The following is a 14213-nucleotide window of genomic DNA, read 5'->3' as shown; positions in this document are numbered from 1 at the left end:
CGGCCCGTCTTTAAGATGACGGCTGACAAGGTTGCTCAAGCAGGCTGTGCCGATAATTCTCGGAACGAGCCGTGCCAGTTCCCTTTCTGGGCCGCTCCTTTCTGATGGTGCGGAAATTGTGGACTGCCTTGTTGTTTCCATGCGATAGCGCTGGGATGAATTGCATGCTGCTTTATCCTCAATAGACTCTCAGGTGCTGATAAATATAGGTCTAAACTTAGAATCTAAGTGTAAGAACAGACTGTGCATCACTTTGGCTTGGATACTATGTTTTCGTACTGGTTTAGCGTTCATTGGATTTGAGGAAGAACTGTGACCTTGATGGCTGCAAACGCAACCTTGGAATCTATAGAAAATTTAATCGTTTGAGTAATATATTTAGAAATAGAATGCAGTCACCCTGAAAATGTCTCAATCGGAGTGAGAAACCGAAGTTGAAACGCACGAGGTTATCCAAAGTTTGCGTGAAAAAATGGCGAAGGTTCAAATCAGATGATATCTAGGAAACGCCCCGAAGACAGTATCGCAATGTCACTTACCATCTTTAAAGTCTCAAGCCCTCTACCCCCTTAACACCCGTACAACTGCTAGCCGATCTCGCCTTTGAACAAATACTTTCCCTCCAAGAATACTCCCAAGACCCAATTCTGGACCCACCATGGGGATTCGACTATAGTGTAATCTAAACCAAGAGCTACGTATACATTCCCACTTGAATCGAGAAACATGACACGAAGTAAGTTCGTTTCCCATGCGTTGATGAAGGTGGCCAGAATTTGGTCCCGAAGTTTATGGAGAATTTCGAATACTCGCGTCTTACATTACCTTGGTATGCATGTATACTTGACGACAACCCCTATATTTACTTCGAGGCTAAGTGCGGCTCCAAAGTCGAAGCTGAAAGCATCGTCAAGAATACATCATTCTAGGCTGCCCGGCCCAAACGATAGGTCCTCATTCTTATCTTCCCTAATTCAGTCTTTGAACTTTCGGTCGATATCTTCCGTATTAGATGGCGCATAATGGGTGCGTAGCCAGACCACATTGTCGTCTCTTTGGTCCATATTGCGCATACAGCTACTTGCCACTTTTGGGGCCGCCGTGGCAAAAGAATAAGCTCGACTTCATTAGTTGTAGGGATGCGGAAGATAGGATTGCCGTTGCGAGCTGCATTCTATTTCTCGGGAATGGCATCAAGAGCCAAAAAAGCAGCAACTAGCGCTCGACGTTGATCCGAAGGAGGTTCTGGCGATGCAGAATTCCAATTATCCTGTGTAGATTGTTCAGGATCAGCGCCGAATTGAGTTTCTACTTGATAAGATCGATTGACTCACAATTAGGTAATGCTCCACCGGAGGCGCTGAAGGCGTGATGTCGCTCTCATCCCCGGTGTTAGCCATATCGCCTGCTACCACGGTTGTGAATCCAACCGGACGTGGTATCAACGTGGGAGGGCTTGTAGCTGTGAGGGATATAGCTCACTACGTACAGTACCTACTTTACAGAATTATAAAGTAATGATATAACTATGATGCTACGTCATTGAGTGCCTCAAGCTATACGACGCTCCCAAAAATACTCGGATTGGAAACCCCCTTCTTGGTACCGAGGACATCCCAGTACTTAATGTGATATGATACCCTAAACCGGGACTCTGTAAGATGGTAGTACGTACACCTTCGACGGAAACTTTATTCCGTTCAACCTCTCACAACCAAGGCATGCCCGTGGCAAGGCTGGCGTCGAAATCGCCACACGTGGGTGGCGCCCTTCAATTGGAACGTTGTTTGACATGGTTGTTCGAACAGTGGTAATGGAATTGATGTAACCTAGCACCTTACTCCCATTCGTTCCGACCTCGGTATCATTCACATTCCAGGATGCCTTGATATTCCCTGTCCAGTATTTGGCGGGGCCTTGCGGCCTTGACGAACCTCGAGCCTCGAAATTCGAGGTTATCTGATATTGCAGTTTGCACCCTAGGATTCTAGGAAGCATAGCTAATTCATCAATTAGGGGTACGTACTAGGACACTCTTTTAGTTTTGGTCCCTTTTCCATACTAAGATCTATCGTTCTTGATGCTTCTTGCAAATCACTCTTTTGAGCTGTTGTGCCTACAATCGTCCGACATTGCTGGGTACTATCATCCGTGTAGCACGGGGGAGGAGGGGCAGGGGGAAAAGCAGGAGATTTAGCATTGCGAGCTACAAAATAGCCACTACCACTGTACGATAACCAATACGAAACCGTCATTATTACTAGTGGGAAAGTGGACGAGTGTGGGAACTTCCAAGAATGCGAAGAATCTAATGTAGGAAATAAAGTGGAAGTTGGCACAGCCACACCTCGAATGCCCGTTGAAACTTTGAAAGTTGAAACGACAAGCTTGATCCTACCAAGGTCTTGCCACTGTCGCTGTAGCAGGTGATGAGGCTGATGACATCACGGACCTATGGAGTTCGCAATCGTCCACGATCGCTGGACCTGGACTGTGGCTGTCTCAGGGGTAGTGGCAGCGAAATCGTAAGCGAGCCAGCCACAAAGCATGTTTCAGCCCCAATGACGTCTATTTCCCCACATCGAGGGCGGCCCCTTCCCGTTTCCATCCCCATCCCGCTACCTCTCGCCACAAGCCCCACCTCCCTGTTTGGTCGAATTCCGCTTTCGTGTTCGCTTTCAGATGAAGCTTTCAGGTGAAAGATATGACGTTATCCCTCTTGCGAGCTTCAAACTAGAGTTCGCTGTCCGCTGTCTTTATTATATATAATTCCCTTTGCCTTCCTTCCAAAGAATTTTCTCCATCCTACAACACCATCAATCCTCCACACAAACAATCAACTATCAACCCAAGACAACCCAGTTATCACTCAACCCAATCATCAACATGGAGACCGTTAAGGTGTGTACTTGACACTTTCGCTTCAACTCTTTCACTCCATCAGGCCCCTCGCCCTCGAGCTTGCTGATGCTGAGGATGCTCACCCAAACCACATCTCCACCTTTGCGAAACACATACTGACTGGAACCAAACAGAACGCCGCCAACTACGTTGCCGAGACCGTCCAGGGCGCCGGCTCTGAGGCTTCCAAGGAGGCCAACAAGCAAGTTGCCAAGGACGGCGACGCAAGCTTGAGCTCCCGTGCCACTGCCGCCAAGGACGCAGTTGGAGACAAGGTCAACCAGACTTCCCACAACACCAAGGCTGATGTCCACAAGGGTGAGTTCTCAATCTAATCGCAATGAAAGTTGGTAATGAATACCGGAAGCTGACAATCCCGACAGAGGCTGCTAAGCACTAAATGCACCCTCCCTTTGATGACGGCATGATCACCTTCTGCCTGATGGATCGGCATTAGAGAGGAGATTTTTCAATGGCGTACAGGGCTGGCTGGTTCGCAATCGGGAGGGAAGGATTTGCCACATAAATGGCTGTACATTAAAGTACTCTTCGTAGCATAGCAATCCTACGCTTTGCATCTGAATATTGAATCTTATTTTGGTATGACTGGTGACTTTAAATTTATGTAGTGGCGCAACCTCTTTGTTGAACTTAGTCGTTTCTGTTCGACGGATAGAGAAATACCACTAAGTCGATTTTCGATTAAGTCGGCCGCTTAGCCTATGCATCGTATGATTCGTCCTCTCGAGTATTCTAAGTTTCTTGCAATATTTACCTTACTCAGGTATGCCTGAGATAATCGAGGTAAACAAATTGATGCCTCAGCCTGTGGAAACGCTTGCAGGTAAAGCACCGAGACAACTGCTTAGTGCCTCAAAATGGACTCTCAAAACGATCATTAATCCTTGGAATATGATTGGAGGGGATTTGAGGGAGACGAAGTGTCTAATCAACGAAAACGGAGGATGCCTCGTATCGAAAGAAGGAAATGGGAATACAGCAAGAAATAGTTAGTGCGGCCACTTGGAATAGGTGTACCCTGCATGCTCTCACTAAGAGTTGCCCATAGGTTACGTTGTACTCAATCGAATTCCGGTTGACATTGATTTAATTTCAAATTTATTACTGGATGGAGGGAGCTGGTGATGTGCTGTCTGAAGAAGTCTGGGATGACTAACCAGCCATCCCCTGCTAGCGCGGCCAAGACACGCCCCTGAATCCCGCGTTGTAGCCTTATGGAGTCCGAAATTGGAGAAAAACAAACAGAAAGTACCCCAAATCTTGTAACTCGCCTCCTGCTTCTACATCAGAGTTGCGATTCAGGATATACAAGATACAGCTTGATATGGGGCTGTCATTTATTTTATCTAGCCTCTCAGGCGTCGCCGGCGTGGCTGCCCAGGCCCAGGCTCAAGCCGGGAGGAAGATTGTCGCAGCTCCAGCTCCATTGTCGATAATGGATATCATCGACACCACAACCATCGTCTCTCTCTTTGCCGTCGTCGCAATCCTTACGAGCGCCTACGTGCTGTCTCTCCGCGCCCTCGCGCCTTCAACTCCCAACCGGTTCCGTGTCCTATTCATCTGGCACGCTTTCGATTTCCTCATCCACACCATCTTCGAAGGATCCTTCCTCTATAACTGTTTCTTCACTTCCTCGCCTTTTGACCCCGCTGTTCATCACCCCGCCCTTGTTACAAACTTTCTGGGAAGAAGCGATAGAGTGTATGGTGCTGCATATGGCAATAACTGGGCCACCAAGCTATGGATGGTATACGCTCAGGCAGACAGTCGGTGGGCAAGTGCGGACCTCACGGTTATTAGCCTCGAGCTTTTGACAGTGTTGGGGGCAGGGCCGCTTGCCGCATGGATATGCTATGGGATTGCGAAACGGGATTGGAAGGTTAGCTTCTGGATGGTTGTCCTTGCTACAGGCGAGTTATATGGAGGTTTGTTTGCCATTTCAATCTTCCTAGTCTTCTCATTTGCGAAAATCAATTCTAACTGACTGCCGTTCAATAGGTTTTATGACATTCGCTCCCGAGTGGTTAACGGGCAATCAAAATCTCGATTCGAGCAATTTCATGTTCCTCTGGGTGTACTTGGTCTTCTTCAATATGCTCTGGGTGTTCCTCCCGCTATATGCGTTGTGGGTGGCATTTGAAGACATGAGAAATGCATTTATGGTTCGGAATGCATCTGTTGCTAAGAGCTCGGAGAGACAGAAGAAGAAATAAGGCGACATTTTATTGGCGCACTACCGTTGCGAAATTGGGAAACAAGACCCGTGGCGAAAGCATAGAAATACCCGATTCCGACATTGAGGGGCGGAGAAAAGCTGGAGGGCGAAAGTTGGACACACATAGACATATTTACAGGATAATCTCCACGGGAAATTCTTAAATGGCACCAACTACTCCAACCACCCGTTTTGGTCACAATCTCTGTCTACCAGTCGAACCTAGAATTCCGATACGTCATATGCTGTTGGGCCATAGCAACCATGGCATTTTGCCACCAGGGATTTGGCCTGGTGTATCGTCATTTGTCAATCATCGTCTCTCAGTCATATCTGATTCACTGCGAGCGGTTCCTTCGATTCTATAATAGAATGGCAGACGCATACCATAATGGAAGTTATAATATCATGCAAGTGCAGATGGTCTTCATATGCTTTCCAGAGGTCTGGTGGACCCTAGAGTAGTGTGATGCCATGGTTTGAGAGGCGTTCTTCTTTTACCTCGCGACGATCCTCTGTCGCTGAACTTCTGCAGTAGCATCTGACGATTGAAACCATGTGCGCTTTGACTTTATGTGAATTAAAGCAATCATTGCTTAGATATTTGTCATGAGAAGTGGCGATTAGTCGATTTAGTAGCTCATAATCCTGTGCTTGGAATTTGACTTCCATTGGTGTCTCAAGGAGGTATTTGAGCTTAGTGGCTTCTATCTAGCCTAGCGAGTCTATTTATGCATTAAACCGTTAAATGTCAGAAGACAACTATTCGTGCTGCACAAAATTCTTCGAATAGAACACTGATGCATGTGCAAATGTGTGGGCTTTTTTGCCTGTTCGCTTGACTAGACGCAAGGTGGATAGCAACGTCGTGTAGAGATGCTGACAAAGAGGCCAGTCCAATACATTGAATGCCTCAAGTGTGGATCAGAGTTACCTAAGTACCTAGGTACTATGTGCTATCTGCCACGTGGAGTCTGCCTTGTTACCAAATTCCTGAGCCTCACTACAGTCTGATCACCGTCCCCCATTCGAAGTTTAAAATCCCAGAGAGAAGCATTCCAAATAGATGTTGCCCTCTGGTGTACATGCAAGAAACAGCATATTGGCTACACCGATCAAACTCGAGCTCACATACGGCAAAAGGCTACATTCACATGGGCCGCCATTGAACAACGCTATCAACTTCTGCTGAGAAACATGTCTGGTCATTCGGGTTAAAGGGGAGAATGAAGTTGAATCCAAAGAGTCTCAACACGTTTTCAGGACGACCCAAATGAAATAACCTCCGAATTCAATTTCAAGTCCCTTTAGACCACGAGTTATCTCGGAATCCGGATAGCCAGCGGCAAACGCCGTGGTGAAGGATGCGGAGACGAGAAAGCCAAGCTTTGGATTAAGTGGTGATGAGAGCAAGCATATTACGCAAGCTATATTACAGGACTACCGGGGCGGGACTAGGACTCGGATCACGGGCTAACCTTAATATTGGGACGACGGGTTCATGCGATTGGGGGTTTGGCTTGGCTAGAGATGGTTCACCGATTTATCTTGGAATAATCACCAGAGCTTCTCATGGTTCAGTGATAGACTTTAGAGTTCTTTTTAGTTGAAGTGTCGATTAAGATATGTCGGCTGCATTTGATTTCCTTGCTAGAAGGACTCACCTCACTAGGTAGGCTGCCTGGACACCGTCATCTACTTGAAATGAATGTCAATCCAGCCCGGCATAAATGAGTCTCGTAGATCGCTCAGACAACCATCCCGGAAACACCGCCGGGACGCGTCTATTGACAAGGATCCTTAATATGGGCCGGGAAGGCTGGAGCAGTCTATAGTGGCGAATACAGCAGTGAAAGCAAGTCTACGTAGTACTTTGTAGACAGGGACGCAATGTGAGTGGTGGATTTTTGGGTGGCTTTTTCGAAAGGAAATAGGACTAGATGAATTTAATAGGACTGTGGGCAATTCAAAACACGGTATCACATTTTCCAAGTAGGACTCCCACCCAACCTTTACGCTTGGTGATTGCCAGGAAAAAAAGGGGGGGGGGGGGGGATGTCACGTGAATGCCAAGCGAAACCCGAACTCTGTGAACCGCCAACAGTACCTTCAAGAATCCAGCATCTTTCATCTTCCTTCAACAACTCAGGTCGACACTCTGTTCGAGATTCTGCACTGGAGATGATGAGGTGCCGTCAATTTATTGATGTGGTCGATTCTGATGGCTTCTTCGCATGCGATGTGTGCTTCTTCTCAGCCATTTGAGGTGTGGCCGTGGAAAGGTTTCATCTCAAGTCTCTTGAGACTCTCCGAGCTTCAAAGAGCGCCACGGTCGAGCACCCTTGGCCGAAGATCAATGAACCATCCGCTTAGCAACTGAGGAAGGGCCTTCAATGACGGGATTGATCGAATTGACTGGATGAAATCTTGGTATTATCCACCTTGTTTCAATCAACCCTCGTTGCGATGAGATCGCGGCCGGACCTGCCGGAGGTGGCCAGAATGTGCGTGCCCCTTTTGTGCTGGAGAGCAGTCCTTGCGAGCTTCGAAATTCGCATACGGAGAGCCCAGCCTCTTCCAATGCCAAGGGCTGGGTGTCACCTAAATCTCCGCCCGCTGGTTGATGGGATGGGTACTTTCCATTAGTGCGAACTGTCCATCGGACCTTTCATTCCTTCTGAGATGCGATCCAGATCCGGACTCCGAAGGGCGATTTCTTGTCAATTCAGCTATAATGAAAAATTCGACGGCCCGTCAAGTCGTATATTCTTCTCGGTCTCCAGCGACGGCCCGTGGAAATTCTATTGATCCTACGAACCTCGTCGGGCTGTGAGTCTGTGGTCCATCCGCAGTCCCTTGATGGCCGGGCCCAGGGTTCTAAGCGACGATCTGCGACCGCAGCGAAACCTCGCGTGTGCTTCATCAATGCCGTTCACACTCGAATTGTCATGAGATGCTTCACCAAGGAAAGGCCCCAGAGCACAACCCAAGTGGCGGATTGCTCTATGGCGGCGGACACGGACCCAATTGGGCTCCATGTGCAGTGCGCAGGCAAACTGATTGGCTTACAGTCTGCAAAAGACCCCCTGAGGGAGCCTCTGGGCTGCGAGAGGCTTCAGAGCTTCACCCTAGAAAGCGGTGCACCAACTCCCCCACCATGTCCAGGCCACACCTAGTTCGCCGGACGCAATTCATCCCGCGCGTGGACCATTTTCTGTGCCTTGCGGCCCTGCATGGGTATCTTTCTTATACTTCATGCCATCCAAAAGCAAGAAACTCAGAATATCCTGACGCTCTTTTGGGGGTTTTGCCTGTCTTTCGCCAAATTCTTTCCATTCGTAGGCTTTTCTTGCCACCGCTGCTGGTTCAGATTTCTGTTTCATCTTGCTTCTTCTATTGTTACCGGGATACTGGTGTGGCTCACTAATTCTTCCCTCACCCTCGAGGCTTCCCTTTTTTCATACGACGTTCTTTCGACAAGAACAACAACACATTCACTCGATCTTCATGACTTAACAACACTACGACCGTAAACGATCCGGCTCGCTGCCCGCAATCATCTTGGTAAAGGTTGTTGAAGGACCGTCTGATGACGGAGGATATCATGGCGACAACCGCAAGATGGGTGATGGAGCGGGCTATGAACAATACTGCGGGTAACCATACGGGTGTTTTCAATGCAACCAAGGCTGCTCAATTCGCAGCGCAAAGGAAGAATTCGACGGGAGAGCTGATACAGAGGCTTGTATTCGCAGAAAGCAAGTCAATACGGACATCGACGATAATTCTTGGTGTCTTTAACGTGCTCGCGGCCCTTGCAACGGCTACCAGTATTATCTACGACTGTTGGGCAGCGTCGAAGAGGTGTAACCCGAAGTTTAAGGCAACGTATGGTTTAAAAGGCTCGACGGTGGGAGTAACGCGCTAAAGGATAATAGAAAACTCTGCACAAGAACCATCCACCCCGCGGAGACCTTTCCTCTAATACTGGCGATCGGAATTGCTATTCAAGGACTTGCGTTCATCGGAGTACAGGCAACGGGCCTCTCTTCGCTTTTTACAGATGGCTGCTCAGTGATTGCTCAGTACATGTGGCCGGGTATGTAAACTGCTGATGTTCTCCCGAGCAGCGCTAACGAGTATAGCCCTCTTCATTGTGCCATATATCCAGCTGGTTTTTGGACTAGAATGCGCTTTTCGAGCTCTACGCAAGATGCCATTTCAGGCTAGGGGGAAGCACGCCGTCAAAATGTATTTGGTTATCGTCGTGATAATGTTGGTCGGAACGTGGATCCCTTCGAACTTACACCAGCAAAGAGACACATGCTTCGCAACATTGGTGTGGTTTATAACCAGCTACGGGGATCTAGGGCTCATTTTATTCTCAATTTCTAGCGGCCTGATGCTCATCAGTGCCCTGATAATATTTTTCCGGCTGTCGTCTGTCAATCTGATTGATGAGCACCAGCGAATTGCGGCATCGAGAATGGTGTACTACCTTCTTCTAGGGTTCATCTCATCAGTAAGGAAAACCCGGATTTTACCCCGGAGCCTGCTAACCTGTCATAGGCCTTCGTCATTCCGTGGTTTGTTTCTCTCAACACTGCAAAGGGAGATATAAAAGCTGCCATGATGGCAACTGTTGTAATTAATCTCTCGGGGCTTATTAGCGGACTCCTCCAATTGTTCCTGAGAGCCAATACTGCGACGACGTCTTTTGGGCCCACAGGGTCCCGAGACCGCAAGAAGCACCAGATTAGAATTTGGGGACCCAACGAGTTGGTTTTCAATCATCAATTAATGTCGCCAGTGATTGTACATACACCTGTCCGACAATTGGCGACTCGATCAGAAAGCCGATCAAGCTTGATTGGAGCTGAGAAGGGGCGGGTCATCAGCATGGAATCACTCGGAAGCCCGATATATGGCTCGCCCACGCGACCAAATCAACAGCTAGTCGCAGCGGAACAAAAAGCAGCAAACCAACAACCACCGAGTTACCCAGCTGCATCAGTTGCACGAGGGCACTTTCGAAAGGCGTCATACTCGCTCTTTCCGGCGGAATCTTCAAGCCCGGATAAGAGCCTAGCTGTCGGTGCCAACCAGGAGCCAACCTCAATATACGACATAACTGGCCTTGATCCACCACCGCCAGTCCTAGGGGCCTCCTCTCGTGGCCATAGACGAGACTCCTCGATAGCCTCCTCCGCAACAGTGCAGATTGGCCTGCGAATATCCCACGCGCCAACATCATCTACAGATTCTTCAAACCTACCTCTTCCGCTCCCATCAACAACATACACCTCCAACCTAGTACCCCGATCCGCCGCTCGACTCCTCTCACCATCACCTTTAAAAATACAAACTCAAGGCCTCCCATCGCCCACCCGGTCACCAGAGCGATCCTCTCCCCCACTCAGCAATTCAAGTCCGAAAGCTATATGTGTCAACAAAACCCTTCCTCCAACACCGCAAGCAGATCGAAGCCGCCTAACCATCTCTTGTCCTCAATTAATTCCAGCGGTATATTCTCCGGAACAAAAGGCTAGGCCGGAGCTTAAGACTACCACGACGCGCCAAAACTCCGTAAGAACGAATGGGACTGGTAGTCCATTGGCTTTGCTGAAACCGCCCACGCAGCTGCAGGACGGGAAAACTGACTGGATATGAAACTTGCGGCACCTGATATTTACATTCTCCTTCACATTCGCTAGAACATATGCCGCGACGGTGTGCACCGGGAAAAGGCCAAGCCAAGGTTAGAGGGACTTATATAGATTTGGTGTCGGTGTTGGTGTTTTTTTTTAGCGCAGGCTTGAATTGGCGGTTTTGGAACACCGCGTATCATCGTGATCGGTCCGTACAGCCAGGAGGTCTCTCGATGGAGAAGACAAGACGACGAACCACGCGAGCGAGCCGGCGGAGTGCTTTACTTTAATGATACCTTTTGTTGTTGGTGGGATATTATCTCATGTCGGACCACATCACGAGTTTGTTTTTATATGTTTTCTATTTATACTTTCGATGCGCCTGAGCCTCTCGAGGAGGGATGGCCAAGATGCTCCTGTGGAGCCTTTATTTGCCAAGCTGGCTGCTTATGCAGTTGTGAGGTTATTGGACGATATTCCCTATATCGGTAGATGTGGAAGGCAGGTGGAAGGATACCAAAGGGAGGGGAAGACGTAGGAGGATCTGCAAAGAAATATATACCTGTAGTCAGTCTATTACATCATCGTGGGCTTTCTTATATATCTTCGGTATCTGCCAATCAATCATTGATACATTTGTTCTATTAAATTATTTGCCCTCTAGTCTGTTTTCTTCTTATCCATAACCTCATTCTCGCAGGCTTGTCCTCTCCGCCTTGCACCCGAGTGAATTTCTTCAATTCAAAGTTAGAGCCGTGGCCCTAGCCTAGACTTTCCTCCCATTTCCCCATTTCCTGTCACAAGAATTCCCCCGTATCACATTGAGGGCCGCGACCGCAAAAAAAAGAAGTCCTGGGTCCAAGTCCTTCTCGATGTTTCAAGGTTAGAGCACCACTCTATGTTCGCTTCTAGCACCACATTACCACTCTGCTCCTAGCTTCGTGCATCAAATGGCCTAGAGACCTTTTGATAGCACTCTGAAGAAAACAGTTGCTTCCCGCGTACCAACCTATCTGCCGCTCGGTACTCACTTTTGTTTTAGCTCAAACATCAAATCGGTGTCATCCACATCGAAGTAGCATTGGTAGACCTGGAACCTTTTCCGACGATGCTTTTTTTGTTTCGGGTATTAGCTCGACCGATATCTGGGGTGACGTGGAGGGCGATGGTACTTGAAACACTCCGCCAACACTGCGAGGGCTTTGACAAATACTCTTTGGATAATTGCAAGCATGTATGTGCTGGTATATGGATAAATATATATACATGGGACGTGCAAGTTACCTCGTACTCCAGACTTGCTAAGCGGGCGTGTGCTATGGGCGTGTGGCAGATCCGGAGTATTAGCGGTTCGTACAACTGTGTGAGTGTTGTGATACGAACCTTGGAGATCGTGAGACGAGGGCTCGGACGGAAAGGGGTAGGGGCCCATCACGTGCTTACTTGCTGGAGTAAATGAGTTAGCATGATGTGATTAGTCCCTGAGTATGCTTTGATGCTCTAATAAATACTTAGTATTGGATGCCCTAACTTGGGTCAATAGGGTCGATAGGTAGACACAAAGTGTTGCGCCAGCGGAGGAAACATCACGTGACTATCATACCGAAACGTTCAAGTTCAAGATCTCATTCTCAGATCTGTTCATTTTATCTTACACGGGATTGTGTACCCGACGCAAATTCCGAGACGGGGCCGAAGGAGGCCGTCAATTCATTCTCCTCGTTCTCCCGAGACTCAGACGGACTGGATCCCGCATCCTAATCGAGACAATAATATGCTTCCATCACAACGCGTCCTTGGCGCTAGGGAGGCCAACGACACGCAATCGGGGATATGCCGTCAGCACTACAATTGGACGTCCTAGATTTCGGCAGTATGCTGTTGTTGGCATACAATTGGACGACCGTGGGCGATCTGAATCGAGATTCACAGACTTCTGGTCCATGTGACTTATGTCGAGTTCACGGCTACCTTGCCTAAGGTACCGACCTAGGTACATCATCGAGATCGCGCCCTCCCAACGTGCAATGCAATTCGTGGAGACGAGAGACAAGAGCCAGGAGGAACAGATATTCCTCCCAGGCCAGCCCGACTGCCAATAACGAATGGGTGCCTTTTGTCCGTACGTGCGATAGGCGGCCGCTGGTGTATGCTCGAGTACCCCGCAATCGAGTACGAGTATTGGTTCCTTCCTTCATTATTCATTCAATTCATTTGACGCCGCTTCGAAGCATGCATACCAGATTGCCAAATTACTTGGGTACGAACTTGGAAGCGCTCGTACGTCAAGAGGAGCCAGATTGCCTAAGTAGATTGTCAAAGCCGTTGGATATGCGGGCCCAGACCAGATCGGCCGAAGGATGAGGTATTTTTTACCATTATTCATTGTTGCGGTACTACGTCCTCGTACCAAGCCCTGCGTCTGAATAATGGACCCTTATCATCATCATCATCGTCATCATCATGACCCGTATCCTTATGTTTATCACCAGCAATGAGAGCAAGGAGAACTGTCGGAAAGATACCGAGATACCTCAAGTGGATGATGTGGGGAGGCTTGTGGGCCGCCCGAACATTCCGAATTATCCCCGGTGCCTGGCCCTAGCAGACTAGTGCGACGCTTTTGGGATGGCGATCTTTACGGAGTCTAGCTGGGGAATAGCTGGGCCAAGTGGGCTAAGGTGGTGCCCGCATTCCAAAGCCCAGCCAGCGCCACTGTAACGCCGGAGCCAAGGGTGCTCGAGTAAGGGGGACAGGCAACGAGCCTCGATGACGAGAGAAGAGGAGACACTGACGCTGCTCCGCCGAAGCTTTTGCGGCTACTCTTACGATTCCTCTTACGACTACTACTCCGTAGAATACTACATACTCCGTAGTAGAAGGATGGTACGTGTACGAGTAACTCGCGGCGAGAGAGAGCCGTTGCTAATGCCGAGCACCCCGAGGAAACCACGAATATCAGAGAGGAACCAGTCAAACAACAACCCCGAAGGAGCATTTGAATGTGGATCTATCTGGATGTGGATGCCCTCATTAGATGCCGAATTCGGCATCGAGGGCCCGACGAATAATAATAGTAATTCGGGCGGGCATCAAAGCATATTATGATGGTACATGTAAATATGTACCATATATATATATATATATATATATGCAAGAATTGTCGTCTGACAGATTTCAACTCTCCATCACACCCCAGCATCCAATTGCAAATCCAATTCCTACTCGATACCCAGATCAGGAAGCAACCCCTCCCCATCAAGGTACGTACTCCTTATTCTATTACCACCACCGTATAAATATAGGCCTGTACCGATCTCCTGCTTACATGTTATATGCCGAACACAGCTCTGCTAAACCGAACCCCGCACAGAACCAACCACCACCACCAGGAGGAGCGAATTAGCAGCGATTTACAGCAATTT

At 48.5% G+C, this 14213-nt stretch overlaps 3 protein-coding genes across 3 annotated transcripts; 2 read left to right on the top strand and 1 right to left on the bottom strand.

The window, feature by feature from the left end:
* Positions 1–1174: 1174 nt before the first annotated feature.
* BP5553_07341 (uncharacterized protein) lies at positions 1175–2255 on the bottom strand (the record flags this gene model as incomplete). Its single annotated transcript, XM_032015964.1, has 4 exons — positions 1175–1270; positions 1335–1462; positions 1713–1979; positions 2027–2255. 4 exons carry the CDS (start codon positions 2253–2255, stop codon positions 1175–1177), a joined length of 720 nt encoding a protein of 239 aa, XP_031868233.1.
* A 631-nt stretch (positions 2256–2886) lies between these two features.
* Positions 2887–5138, top strand: BP5553_07340 (uncharacterized protein; the record flags this gene model as incomplete). The annotated part of the gene is made up of 5 exons (XM_032015963.1): positions 2887–2901; positions 3036–3219; positions 3686–3910; positions 4281–4850; positions 4924–5138. 5 exons carry the CDS (start codon positions 2887–2889, stop codon positions 5136–5138), a joined length of 1209 nt encoding a protein of 402 aa, XP_031868232.1.
* Positions 5139–8744: 3606 nt separating this feature from the next.
* Positions 8745–10810, top strand: BP5553_07339 (uncharacterized protein; the record flags this gene model as incomplete). The annotated part of the gene is made up of 4 exons (XM_032015962.1): positions 8745–9028; positions 9079–9239; positions 9286–9662; positions 9710–10810. The coding sequence occupies 4 exons, from the start codon at positions 8745–8747 to the stop codon at positions 10808–10810; spliced, it is 1923 nt and encodes a 640-aa protein (XP_031868231.1).
* Between the last annotated feature and the right edge of the window lie 3403 nt (positions 10811–14213).

This window comes from Venustampulla echinocandica (genome assembly GCF_003357145.1).
Source record: "Venustampulla echinocandica strain BP 5553 chromosome Unknown scaffold_5, whole genome shotgun sequence".
Taxonomy (NCBI): domain Eukaryota; kingdom Fungi; phylum Ascomycota; class Leotiomycetes; order Helotiales; family Pleuroascaceae; genus Venustampulla; species Venustampulla echinocandica.
The sequence above is the reverse complement of the archived record's forward strand: the minus strand, read 5'-3'. Positions and strand labels throughout refer to the sequence as shown.